At 46.2% G+C, this 14,279-nt stretch overlaps 1 protein-coding gene across 1 annotated transcript in view; it reads left to right on the top strand.

Moving 5' to 3' along the window:
* Nucleotides 1-14,279, top strand: part of LOC146833056 (potassium channel subfamily T member 2-like) — a 783,113-nt gene that overhangs the window by 642,082 nt on the left and 126,752 nt on the right. The window contains exon 25 of the mRNA XM_085599884.1: nucleotides 1,568-1,669. Within this exon, the coding sequence (XP_085456010.1) occupies nucleotides 1,568-1,669 (102 nt within the window). The remainder of the gene's footprint in view (nucleotides 1-1,567; nucleotides 1,670-14,279) is intronic.

Here is a 14,279-nt window from a genome sequence, read left to right as displayed (position 1 = left end):
CATGTTGGGCAGGTGTTTAATTATGGTCGAACTGTTGGACTCGCTGTAAAATTATGCCATTCTCTCCTACAGGTCAATGTAGGGCCTACGCCCACACCTCCAACGGAAAACCAAATAAAATTTGTTGTGAAAAAAAACAAAAGCTGCAACTCATTGTTAATGTATAGAAAACATTAATACACATTCATATAAATGTTGTGATTACACCGTGGATGCAATTTCTGTAACTATTGAAGTGCATTACACTGCATGATTGAGGTTACATTATACACGTACATAAGGCCATATGTAAACATATATGTTGTCTAGATAAACACAAAGGGTGGAGCTAAATTTACACTGCCCCCGTCCTATACTAAATAATAATGGAGCAAGAATTCACCACTGCTTCAAACCATTTTCAACTGGGATCTTCTTCACGAGGTTTCTAATACCATTATCAACTACCTGGATCTAGTTGTTACTTTGAATAAGCTGCAAAATACTTAAAAGGCCAGAGGGATTTTAAGATTGTAACGCTTTCTCCATAACACATTCCCATCTGCTATCTCAAGGGCGGCTCTGAAGTCAACAGAGCAGCAGCATAGTTTTCCTGCTACTACAATGGACTTCATTGCGAACGCCCAAAGAACAATGCAATGGCCTATAGTGGAGTGATTTTCTCTAAACCCACCTTGTTCTCTGGGAGTAATCCCTTCTGCCTTTTACCAGCTTGTGAGACATCTCAAAACTGTTCTCAAAAATATCTTTGAGATGGAATCCAACAGATAGAAATCTATAGTTGGCTGGGTAATTGTGATCTTTTTATGTATAGGATTTAGAACAGCCTCGCTCCATGACTAAGGAATTCCAATGTTTAAACAACCCAGTGGAAAAATGGGCAAAGAGTGGAAGGGCACCAAAGCAGATTAGTACCTAAGACTGCCGCCTGAAGATTGTCACAGCCACTGCCCAATATCCTTTCATGATCCTAAGTATATGATCGATAAATGCTGAATTCTGTTAGAAACCTATTTACAAAAACCAGACATTAGGTGAACGTAGACTAATGCAGACCACCCAACCATTGATTAAGAAATAAATATTCAACAAAACAATAGAGCTTGGAACAATGCTCCACACAGGAGGGGTTCCATGAAAATAAGGGCTCAGGTGTGGGGCATGAAAGATCTGTGGCTGTCTAAGACTCCAGATAAATAAATGGTGGCTGGGTTACCATACAATATATTTGGAGTTGGTTTCCCAGATGATTAGGGGATGGCTTGAGATTCTGTGGTACCTTTAAGTCTTTGAATTTTTAAGGGTGGATGGGATCTTAGAGATGCATGCATGGCAACTGTATCAGATGATTCTAAGGTGCCTGTGCATCATTGTGAACATTTTTATATATATAGGTCCTGATCAATTTAGGACTGTTTAGGGACATGGAAATTCTGTAAAGGCTTGGACCTGAAAACTCATAGGTGGGAAGGACCCTTTGAGATAGCTGGAACCCTTAAGATTCAACTGTTTTTTAGTCCTTTCGACAAGAAAGATAAACTCATATTCTTGTTTATCTTACTTCTAGAAAGAAAGAGAGAAAGGTTCCAACTTAGTTTTCATGTTCCGGCTACCTTTTGCGGCGGGGAAGGTCTTCAGCGTCAGCATGCTGGACACACTCCTGTACCAGGTATGTTTTATTAAACTTAGAAGGACTTGGATTCATCTGTGTTGAGCCTAAACCAGAAAGTCCTGCTTCAGACGGAGAGAGTGTGTTTAAATGTTTATCCTGCCAAAGAAATATCATATTTACCCAATGCTGCTCCTATTGACAAAGTGATTTTAATCACCATTCACATCATTTGTGGCCCCTGGGATTGTCCCCACATTTGAAACAATCATTTGCATTTTAAAGAAAATAATGAAACTTTTTATTTTTTTAAATGGCATGCAAACCTTGAAAGAAAATACAGTACAGTATTGTAAAGTATGTAAAAATTAATTCTGCACACAGCATTCTTTCCAGTCTTAAGGGATTTTTAAAGAGTAAATACATCCCCTTTTTAAATATTATTTTAAAGTAGTATTTTCAAAATGATGTGTACTAATAACATATTCTATGGATTTTTCTGAAATAAACGTGTATTTTTAAAAGATTCTGTGCACATATTTCAATATCACTGTAACTCTCTCCAAATGAGTGTCAAGCGGGCAAAACAAACATGGTTCCCAGAAAGCATTTAGCTCTGCTTCCAATGCATCCATCACACTGTAGGCATTAAGAACACTGCCAGGCAGATAAAGGCTTCTAAATGTGGCCACCAGTCGTCTGCTAAAGGGGCAAAGACCAAAACCCTTTTGAGGCATTTTATTGAATTTTGTGCAATTCCAAAAGATGCAAAGGCTTTTTCAAATATTTCAGCTTAGTAACTCAAAGAATCCTGGGCTGATTTGCAATTCTGCACATTTATTTTAAATTTTGTGTAAAATTTTATTTATATATATATATATATATATATATATATATATATATATATATATATATATATATATATATATTTCACCTTTGAGAAGGCATACGAGCAGCTCGCCCGCATTCCTGCGTTTTTCATTGCCTTGCCATTCCGATAATTGCAAGTTCAAGCGTAGGGTTATTGACCTCTTCCTCAGGGGCTGGCTCCTTTTCATGGTGCATATGACGTCTCTTTATATTCCTGCCTTGTTCACACCATATTATATCAGCTTCAAACAAAATTATGCTCACTCAGGGCTAACTCTTGTGAAGTGAAAATATTTAATCAGCAAACAATTCTGATGCTTTTCGGCCATCAAGCTGCCTTGAACCCATACTCCATATATTGTGCACAATAGAAAAAGGACTAAGGGCTTGACTGAGTTGGGCGATCCACGGACTGCCAGATTTGCGGGGGTGGTCTTCAGCCCGCACAATTACAATTAGGGGCGGCCGGACCGCTATTGCCCCACAGCAGCCACCATGGAACCACTATTCCCAGGCGATGTTGTAATTGTCTTGAGGCTGCAATATGCGTGGTGGGACCTCTGCATTCCCGCCAAGCATATTATGAGTTTCCTCTCGACCACGGTTTTCAAGGCGGTTCCAAGAAACAAAGGGGGCCTGCCTCAGGGCTGTGGGATGCATGCAGGGGGGCACAGCATGTGCCCCCTTGTGTGCATGCACCCCAGTTCCTGTGCGGCATGGACTTTACAGTCCATGCCGTGCAGGAGCAGTTTTTTTCATTCCCATTAACAGTGCCCATTTTCTAAAGGAATCGCCGTGGGAACATAAAGAACAAATCTCACCAGACACAAGAAACACTTGTATTCTGGAGGGCGGCCCAACCATGGGTTTGGCGGCGGGGAGAAACCAGCGCCATACTGCCACAAACAGGCACCATATTGGAATAGTTCAATGTTACATATGAAATACAGGTGTACGTATCACTACAGAGTCAAATACAAAATATCTTCCCATCATACATAAGTGCAAGTTTTTCAGTATACCAAAATCAAAAAGGCTGCATTAACTAAGGTGCGCAATGCAACCACTGGCATGTTGGGGGTATATACTATATTTGACACTCACAAGTAAACCAAAGGAACCTGATAAGTACATACCTCATCAAATATACCCCAAGTGGGCAAAAAATACCCAGACCTCCTCATCCTATGTATAGGAACATATAACAGGTTAGCAAAGATCCATAACACTTAAAGTGAAAAGTAAAGAAGGACTAAATGAAAATAGAACGAACAACATGATGCATTTTTCCACCTGAAATCTAAATGTGCATTCAGTGTCCGACAACTGTGTGTGTGTGTGTGTGTGTGTGTGTGTGTGTGTGTGTGTGTGTGTGTGTGTGTGTGTGTGTGTGTGTGTGTGTGTGTGTGTGTGTGGGTGTGCGTGTGTGTGTGTGTGTGTGTGTGTATGTATATATATATATATATATATATATATATATATATATATATATATATCGTGGAAAATAAGGAAGGAGCCACTCCGGTTTTGAATGCTTCAAGTTTGTTTTATTTGGCAGAGAAACAAGACCCGTTTCGACCACACTGGGTCTTGGTCACATGACCTTGTCATACAGCTGTGGTCTTTTATAAAAAAAATTATTGTTTTCAAAACAGTTAAAACAATAAAACACTGAAACAGACCTTGCGCACAGATCCTTTGACAAATCATCACCCAAATGCACAATCCCCCAACCAACCCCAATTCTACTGCACTGATAAAGACAGTGGCTCCCCACCTCCCCACAGCCCCGCAGGCCATCTTAACCATCCGAATCAGAGGAGTCCTCATCTGAAAGAGGCGGCGGATCGCATATTCCTCCCCTATACTTGTTCCATGCCCCCCAGACCTTGGCCCACTTGCGAGGACATCCCCGCCTGATAAATACTGATCGCTCAGCGAACATGGCTGCATCCATTTCTCTCCTCCATACGGTCAGCAACGGCACCCCCACCGCTCCCCATTTTTGGGCTATGTTCCTTTTGGCCGTCATGATCCCCAGCGTTACCCAGCTCTGCGCCTGACGATCGAAGCTGTGGTCTTTTAAACCCGTCTGACATGACGGACTGTGCATAGACATAGAAAAAAGTGCAAAATTGCTTATTTACAAGTGATGAAGTGCAGTCATTAAATCTGTTTTTTTTTTTACATTTTTAGATAAAATAATACTTTTCTCACATAGCTTAGTAATTGCCCTGTTTTGCACACTGGTATATTTTGTTGGTTAGACATATAGTATGTAACTTTTAAATACATTCTTTTTAATTAATCATTATAGATTGCGTGATCAATTGTATTGATACTAATCACCCTAGTACATTTCAATTTCATTTAGAATATTGAATTTCGGCCATGTGTGTAAAAAAACAAGAAAAAAGTGTGCCAAGATATGATAAAGGTGATTTATACAGATTATTGTGTACAGTAATTCAGACAGGCAGGTAGTTTAGGTATAGTACCTAATGAAAAAAACAAGGTATTCTGATGGATACATCTGCCAGTGGATTCCTCACCTTGGGAATATCCCCTGCGCCAGCAACATTCGGAAACTTTTGTAGCAGTCCACGCCGATGGGGTCGACGACGACGTCACAGAGACACGGCTCCGCTCGCGACACCGCTGACGTCACCGGCTCCATAAGAAGACCTCGTCGGCGTGATGACGTCAGTTCCCTTTTTTACGCGCCGTCGAAGCCAACGGATTTCGGGAATCGCTGTTGTTAGCGTCGTTGATACTTTGTATATTTTCGTTGTTTTTCCTGTCTTCTTTAAAGATGTCGACAAAGAAGTCTGGGTTTAAGCCTTGCCGGGAGTGTGGCAAGCATATGTCCATCACTGACCCACATGAGGACTGTGTGTGGTGTTTATCCTCGGACCACGACGTGGATGGCTGTACCAGCTGCCGAAAGATGAGCACGAAGGCTCTGAAGGAACGGGAGGCAAAGCTCTTTATTGCCAGAATGAAGAAGGAGATCGAGATCGAGGTCTCGATCGAAGTCGAGGTCGGCGTCGAAGTCGACTTCGGAGCATGCTTCTCGAGCTAAGAAGCACAAGAAAAAGAGAAGACACTCCTCTCGGCACCATTCAGATAAGAGCACGGCGCCGAAGCCGAAGTCACCTGCTCGGCGTCGAAGGGACTCTGTTTCTCCTTCTCCTGTGCTGGGTTCGCCTGCTGGTCCTTCATCTCCGGTGGTCTCTTTGTCTCCGGCTTCGCCAGTTCCAGCCCGGACTCCGACGCCGGTTCCATCTCCGGCTCCGGTTCCGTCTCCGGCTCCATCTCCGGCACCGGAAGATCTTCAAGCCCCGGGTGAGCCTGCGACGCCGTTGATTCCACCGTCGGCGCCGGTTGGCCCAAGTCCGGTGGGGCCTGGCCAGTATCCTGCTTTCCCTGGGCCATGTCAGGACCCCTCGCATTACTCAAATGCGATGTATGGGGTATTTGCTCGTGCCATGTATGTCCCTGGTGCACCTGCGGGTCCGACGGGTCCTTTGGCATTTAACTTAGGGGTGCCGCAAGTGTATCCTCAGGCCCCTTTCTATCCATTTTATCCAGCGACGCCGTCTTGGAATCCTCCGGCTCCGAGAACGTCGACGCCGCTTCCATCCTCGCCGGCTCCGGCTCGACCTCGTTCGACGCCGATGGCTCCGCCGGATCCACGGTCGACGCTGGCACCGGCGCCGTCGGAGTCGATTACGGCGCCGCTGACGCCGAGGATTCGAATTCGCTCCAGAAGGGAGACTCAAAGGATTGTTGAGGAGCAGAGATACCTTCAGGAGGAAGCGGAAGATGGAGAATTGATGGAGTCGGATGAGGTTTTTGACGAGCTTAAGGAGGCTAGTGGCTTGGACCTGTCTCCTGAGTGGGAGATTACTCCGCCATCAGATGAGCCATCCAAGGACGTTGCACCCTACCATGCAGTCATAAGGAGATCTGCGGAGTTGCTTGATCTCCAACTTCCAACAACGGAGTTTAAGTCGAACATTTTGACTGAAGTGTTGCATTCTCCCGCAGCGGTATCGGAGCCTTTGCTTCCCTTTAATGAGGCCATTGTGGAACCTGTGTTGGAGGTGTGGCGCAAACCTTTTTCTGCTCCTGCGGTGTCTAAGACTATCGCTAGGAGATACAGAGCGGCCCCAGGGGATCCAGAATTTTTGTCGTCTCATCCATCGCCTGAGAGCTTGGTAATTCAGGCGGCTTGTTCTGGGAAGTCTAAAGGAGCTTTTCCACAGGTCCCTGGGGACAGAGAGGCAAAAAGGCTGGACCAGTCGGCAAAGAAGGTGTTTTCATCAGCCAGCATGGCTTTGAAATCGACTAACGCCACATGTCTTTTGGGACGCTATGTACATGCGCTGATGGATTCGGCTAAGAAACTGGTGCCGAAGCTACCTGATGAGGATAGATCTGGTTTTAACGACATCTTGGCTGATGCTCAGGCGGCTGCGCGGCAAGTGATCCAGAGTGGGCTGGACACTGCAGATTCTGTTGCAAGGATCATGGGGTCGTCTGTTGCAACTAGAAGAAGTGCTTGGTTGAGAACTTCGGAGTTCTCTCAAGATGTGCAAGCAACCCTATTGGATCTACCGTTTGATGGGTCTGGCCTGTTTGGAAAAAAGGCAGATGCTGCTCTGGAAAGATTCAAAGAGAGCAAGGCAACTGCTAAATCTTTGGGACTCCAGTCTCAGTCGAGAGGGTCTTTTAAGAGGTACAGAGGTTTTGGAAGGACATCTTTTCGAACCTATAGGCAGACTCAGCAACAGCAGCAGCAGCAAGGTTCCTCGTCGAGAGGTTACAGAGGAAGAATCAGGGGTCGCACACGTGGCCGTCAGCTCTCCTCCTCCTCTTCCTCTTCCTCAGCCCCTCCCACCACCGCAAAACAGCCCTAGATCCGCCATTCCGGATCATGCTGGTCCTGTGGGGGGCCGGCTTACCCATTTTCTACAAGATTGGGAATCTGTAACTACAGATCTCTGGGTTCTAGATCTTGTGGAAACTGAGTATGCCCTTCCCTTTCGGGAATTCCCTCCAAATTACCCTCCTTGCCAAGGGGCTTGCTCGGAGGACCACCGTCTTCTCCTGCAGGAGAAAGTCCTGAAGTTGTTTCAGAAAGGTGCGATAGAGGTGGTTCCAGAGCAGGAGAGGGGTCAGGGATGCTACTCCCGGTATTTCCTGATTCCGAAAAAGGACGGCAGATTGCGTCCGATATTGGATCTCAGGATCTTGAATCTTTATCTAAAGCAAGAGAAGTTCAAGATGCTCACCCTTGCTCAGGTTCTTCAAGCGCTGAATCAGGAGGACTGGATGGTGTCCATCGACTTGCAGGATGCGTATTTTCACATCCCAATCCTGAAGTCGCACAGAAAGTATCTCCGTTTCACGGTAGGGTCGCAACATTATCAGTTTGCGGTCCTCCCGTTTGGTCTTACTTCTGCACCTCGGGTCTTCACGAAGGTGATGGCAGTGGTGGCAGCCCATCTCAGAAGGTCAGGGGTCTCGGTTTTCCCCTATCTGGACGACTGGCTGATCAAGGCGAAGTCTCCAGAGAAGGTGCTGCATCATCTGCGGGATACAACTCCAACTGTTGTACAACTTGGGTTTTTCGATAAATGTGCCCAAATCTCACCTGGTGCCCTCTCAGCGCAACCTGTTCATAGGTGCGGTACTGGACACTACGGTTTGTCGAGCATTCCCTCCTCCTCAAAGGATTTTCGACATACAGGAAATGATTCCTTTATTTTACAACGGAGCGGTTGTTCCGGTCCTGAAGGTCCTTCGCCTGCTCGGTCTGTTTGCTTCTTGCATTCTGTTGGTCAACCATGCACGCTGGCACATGAGGGCGCTCCAGTGGTGCCTCCGCAAGCAGTGGTATCAGCACAAGGGAGATCTCAGGGAGTCTGTGAGGATCTCCAGAGAAGCTGCGGCGGATCTATCTTGGTGGGGCATGGAGGGCAATCTGTCTCAAGGAAAGCCTTTCCATCTTCCTCCATCGGTGGCCACAGTGATAACGGATGCATCCACCTTAGGGTGGGGTGCTCATCTGGGGGATCTGGAGATCAAGGGTCTTTGGTCTCCAGAGGAAAGGTTGCTTCACATCAACCTTCTGGAATTGCGGGCGATACGTTTGGCGCTCAAGGCCTTCCTCCCTTCCCTTCGCGGTCAGTCTGTTCAAGTCCTGACGGACAACACTACCGCGATGTGGTATATAAACAAACAGGGAGGAGTGGGGTCTCTTTGTCTCTGCAGAGAGGCCCTGCGTCTATGGTCCTGGGCTCAGGACCATCAGATTTGTCTGATGGCAAATCATCTGGCCGGGGTGCTGAACGTGCGTGCGGACAGTCTCAGTCGGCAGTTCTCCGCCGACCACGAGTGGAGGCTCCATCCGGAGGTGGTTTGTCACGTCTTTCGGACGTGGGGAACTCCTCGGGTGGATCTATTTGCCACCTGCGAGAACGCGCACTGTCCGTTGTTCTGCAGTCTCCAGTATCCGATGCAGGGAGCATTGGGGGACGCGTTTCAGCTGAGTTGGGGCTCAGGACTCCTTTACGTGTTTCCTCCCATACCCTTGATTCCTCGGGTTCTGAGGAAGGTTCGCCAAGACCGGGCCCAAGTCATATTGATCGCCCCGGATTGGCCAAGAAGGGTGTGGTACACAGATCTTCTCCACCTCTCCTCGTGCCCTCCGCTCCGTCTCCCTCTGAGGGCAGACCTCCTCTCGCAGTCGGAGGGGCAGGTTCTACACCCCCACCTCCAGAGCTTACACCTTCATGCCTGGAGATTGAACGGGGCAACCTGAATTCTTTCTCTCTCCCGCCGGATGTGGTGGATGTTATTTTATCGGCCAGGCGACACTCCACCAAATCTATTTATTCATATAGGTGGTCTAAATTTGTTCTCTGTTGTGGGGAGAGGTCCATTGATCCTTTGAAGGCTCGTCTGTCTAATATTCTACAGTTTGCCCTTTCTCTTGCTCAGCAAGGCTTTGCTGTGGCTACTGTGAAAGGATATATATCGCCTCTATCGGCTTTCCTTTGTTTGCCGGATCAGCCGTTGCTGTTCAAGTCACCTATTGTTCTTCGTTTTATAAAGGGCCTTACAAACAAGTTTCCTCCTACTCCCTTTATTGTGCCTCAATGGGACTTAAATCTTGTACTAACCTATCTTATGGGTTCTCCCTTCAAGCCCTTACACAAGTGTCCCTTGAGGTTGTTGTCCTTTAAGACAGTTTTCCTCGTTGCAATCACCTCGGCAAGGAGGGTAAGTGAGCTTCAAGCTCTGAGTTCAAAACCCCCGTTCTTGACCATTCATGCTGAACGAATGGTACTCAGGACCAGGGCTGCGTTTTTGCCTAAGGTGGTAACTCCCTTCCATCTGGGGCAGTCCATTACCCTTCCTTCCTTCTATCCTCCCCCTCACCCTTCCAAGGAGGAGGAGAGACTTCACCGCTTGGACCCTAAGAGGACGGTGAGCTTCTACCTGGACAGGACAAGGGACTCCAGGATTGATGACCAGCTCTTTGTGGGCTTTGCTGGCTGCAGGAAAGGTCGAGCGGTGCACAAGCGCACCCTTTCCAGGTGGATTGTCTTGTGCATCAAGATATGCTACTCCCTAGCTGGTAAGGAGCCTCCGGAGGGTTTGAGGGCTCATTCTACCAGAGCAAAGTCTTCCACATCTGCCTTAGCTAGAGGTGTTCCGGTGGAGGACATTTGTAGGGCGGCAACTTGGGCCTCCCTCCACACCTTCGCACAGCATTATTGCTTAGACACCGAGGTGAGGAGGGACGGACATTTTGCTCGTTCCGTCCTTCAGGATTTTCTGGTATAGAAGGGTGGACACCCTCCTCCGGGAGTGGGGACTGCTGTGGAATCTATTCACAAGGTGAGGAATCCACTGGCAGATGTATCCATCAGAAGAACAAGTTACTTACCTTCGGTAACGCTTTTTCTGGTGGATACAGTATCTGCCTGTGGATTCCTCACTGACCCACCCGCCTCCCCGTTGTCCATCCTTCTATACCGGTATTTCTATGCCTGTAATTCTATTGATGGGTTTCAAATGTGTTTATCACTGTCAAAGGCATTATGTTATTTCTTGTGCTTTGTTATTTATTTTCCACACTGAGTGTGTTGATATGCATATTGTGTACTGTGTATACATATTGCTGTCAGTCCATTCCGTGTGCCTCGAAGGCACGGAAAAAAGGGGCGGAACTGACGTCATCACGCCGACTAGGTCTTCTTATGGAGCCGGTGACGAAGGTAAGTAACTTGTTCTTTTGGCCATGATTTTGATTATGAGACAAATATAATGTTGACATAGTGGAATCACAGTCGTGCTTGGACTTTGCTTGAAAATACATTATTTTTATCTCACTATACAATAAAGTACAATAAATCAGAGGCATTATGGTATAGTACCAGCGTTGATTGATTTATCAAACAAAGATTCCGATTTGATCAAGGTGTGACGACCGTTACCAAGTAACATCTTCGTTCTCCGGTGCTCGTATATTTAAGGTGACATAATCCATTATCAATCCATGCCATTTAGGAGTAGCCTGCATGAAAGAAAAAAAACAGAAAAAAACTTTTTTTGCAACCATAAATCAATTCATCATTTGTAAAAAGATACACAATGAGGCACACCAACCATAACATTTGTTAGAAAAAGAGGGTTTAGGTTAAAGGGGTGATGTTTGTAAATAGTGCACAATTGAGCTTTGGTTACATGAGAATTTTTGCTAAAAAAGAGACCAGAAGCTGATCTGTTGGGCTGGGCGGCTACCTCAAGAATGATCTGTTTCAGTGTGCTAAATGTGCATGCAGTTCCTCATCATTATTTGTCCCTTCAGGGAAGACCGAGCCTGCCTTCAGAATGAACACTGACTCTTCCTGAGAGCGGATTCTCTCTCACCACCCCAGGGATGTATAAGTACTGTGTCCAAGCCAAAATATGTGGCTTTGGTCCAGTCACTTTGGTGCCTTTCTTGGAATTGTTTAGCTGTACTGTAAGTCCGATTATTGTTGGGGATTGCCCTAAAATGCTCAAGCATGTGTTTTTCACAGGGAAAGTGGTTGACCCAATGTACCGCTTGTCATAAGGACAAATGATAGCGTAGACTACAAAATCAGTGTTGCAGTTAATTAACTTAGGGATTAGCCACTTCTGGTTTGTACGTGCCAATGTTGCCTCTTTGACGTTGCTACCATGTTTGCATGCTTTGCAACGTCCGCAGGTGTAGAACCCTTTGCTTTGTCCTAGCCAATTTGTCTTTTGTGGTGCCAGGTGGCTTTGGACAAGGATGTCTTTATGGAGACATTCTTCTGAAGAGTGATGGAGGGAGCCTGACCTACTACAGCTTTCAGGATGCGATCCTGTTTTAAGACATCCCATCTTTGTTTCAGTATTCTCTTTAAGTTACCTGCTTGGCTGTTGTACTTTTTAATGAATCTGATGGAGTTTTTCCCTTGCCCATTTTTAGTGTTTTTTCTTGATGGTTTAAACAGGGCTTGAGCTTTACTAATCTGTGAGACTTTCTGTTCTGCCTTATGTAGTGCTTTGGTGGAATAGTTTCTATCGCTGAGTGTCTCAATCATATTTGTTTTAGTCCTCTCATAAGATTCATCAGAGCTGCAGTTCCTTCTTGCCCTAAGAAACTCACTGAAAGAGATACTCCATTTAAGATTAGGTGGATGGCAACTTGCGGCATGCAGAATGGAATTCCCTGCAGTTGTTTTTCTGTGTAATTCCGATGTTAGGATGTCATCTCTAGTATTAAGTTTTAGATCAAGGAACACTATGCTACTCTTGCTTTTTTGGATGGTAAACTTAAGGTTGAGTTTGTTCTCAATGAGTTTTTGGAAAAAATTAATCCAAATCTTTTTCTTCACCCTCCCATACAAAGAAAATGTCCTCAATATATCTTAGCCATACACTGACATACTGGGTCAATTTTTCAAGTTCGTTGTTCCAGAGTACTTGCTTCTCCCACCAGCCTACCAACAGATTGGCGTAGCTGGGGGCGATGCAAGTAATCATTTAAGTTCCCTGTACCTGTTTATAAATGATGAATGCTTCTGGTTTGCAAAAAGTGTTTGCACGCCATCAAGCCATCGTAGTGTCTGATGCTGGTGTACAGGCTTTCCACGTCTAATGTTACCAGCCATGAGTTGTCGCCCCAAAACACATTTTCAATTTTCTGCAAAAAATCCTTTGTATCGCTGACATATGAGTTCAGTGTTTTAACAAAAGGAAACAAGAAATGATCAACATATACAGATGTGTTTTCAAAAATGCTCTGTTTAGAAGACTGTGAGAAGTTGGCCTGGCATATGCTGGTCACTAGTTAAAGTGGACACCTTGCACCAGTACAATTTGACTCTTATGGTAGATAGGTTTAAGACCACTGTTGGAAATACTCCACTCCCGCACCGGAAAGGATGGTGGTAACGGGGTCTCTCCAGACATACACAGTGGTAGCTTGGCTCGAGTGGTCAGGAATCAGGCACCGTGCTAAGCATACGTCATACCCATACAATAACCATGCGTGCATCCGTTCCAAAAACGACTCTACACCGTAAAAATTATGAAAATATCTCTGTTTATCTTCTTTTTCTCTTAGTTGCTGATTAAATAAATAATAACACAATCACAATATACAAGGCTTTTTAAATAGTGCAGGTCAAATAAATACTGTCTTAATGATTCACTAAATAGGGGTGATCATAAATAATTAAGGCATAAATATAAGTGCAATACATACAGGCAATTAAATATTCTGAGGCAATAAATACTGCAAACCAATAAATATTGTGCGACAATAAATACTGTGGAACAATAAATACAGTGAAGCAATAAATAAGTTAAATACAATAAATACAGTGCTCTCAATAAATAATTAAAAGCTGACAGTGACACTTATAGAATCAGATCACATTTGAGATTACTATGGGCTGATTTGGCCCAGGCACAGCTTGTGGTTAGGTGGATGGCTTGAGGGTGTCTGCTCCCTGGCTTGGACAAGGCTGAGGCCTAAACTGAGGTAGATCAAGGGGGGAATACTAGAGACCTGGCTCTCTCACTCTACACAACCCCTCTGAATTAGTCTCAGCTCACCCCCGGCACAATCAAGCTGGTTCCAGCACCTCTCTAACCCCTAGAGTAGTCTCTTAGGATTCCGCAGGGCCTTAGGCGCCCTCTATTCCACTTACTGCCCTTTTTCTGAAACTCCGACGCCGCTGGAGTCGTGTCGACGCCGTGAGGCGGTTCCGGTTCGATGTCGGCGGCCTCGGCACAATGTCAGTTCTTGACGACGCCGGTAGGCGGTTCCGGATCGATGTCGGCGGCCTCGGCTCGATCTCGACCTCCGATTCGATGACGTCGGGCAGTCTTGGCTTGATGTCGACTTCGGGCGGCTCCGGTCCGATGGCGACCTCAGGTTCGATGACGTCGGCCGGCCTTGGCTCGATGTCGACTTCCGGCGGCTCCGCAGTGCGATCCCCACTCCCGACCTCCGGTGCTCCTCTCCTCAGGTTCCGGCGACTCCGGAGTGCGACCTCCACTCCCGACCTCCGGCACGCTTCACCTCGGTCTCCGGCGACTCCGGAGGGCGGACTTCACTCCCCCGTCGACGCCGCTCACTCGACCTCGGGTGACTTCCTCCTCGACCTCTGGTACTCTCTACGACCTCCGTCGGCGCCCTCTCTCGACCTCTGGCGGCTCCGGGTACGACGTCTGCTTTTCCAGTCAGCGCCGCTTCTCCACCTCG

Source organism: Triturus cristatus, chromosome 4_2, assembly GCF_964204655.1.
Source record: "Triturus cristatus chromosome 4_2, aTriCri1.1, whole genome shotgun sequence".
NCBI lineage: Eukaryota > Metazoa > Chordata > Amphibia > Caudata > Salamandridae > Triturus > Triturus cristatus.
Note: the sequence above shows the minus strand (reverse complement) of the source record. Positions and strands in the feature narration are given on the sequence as shown.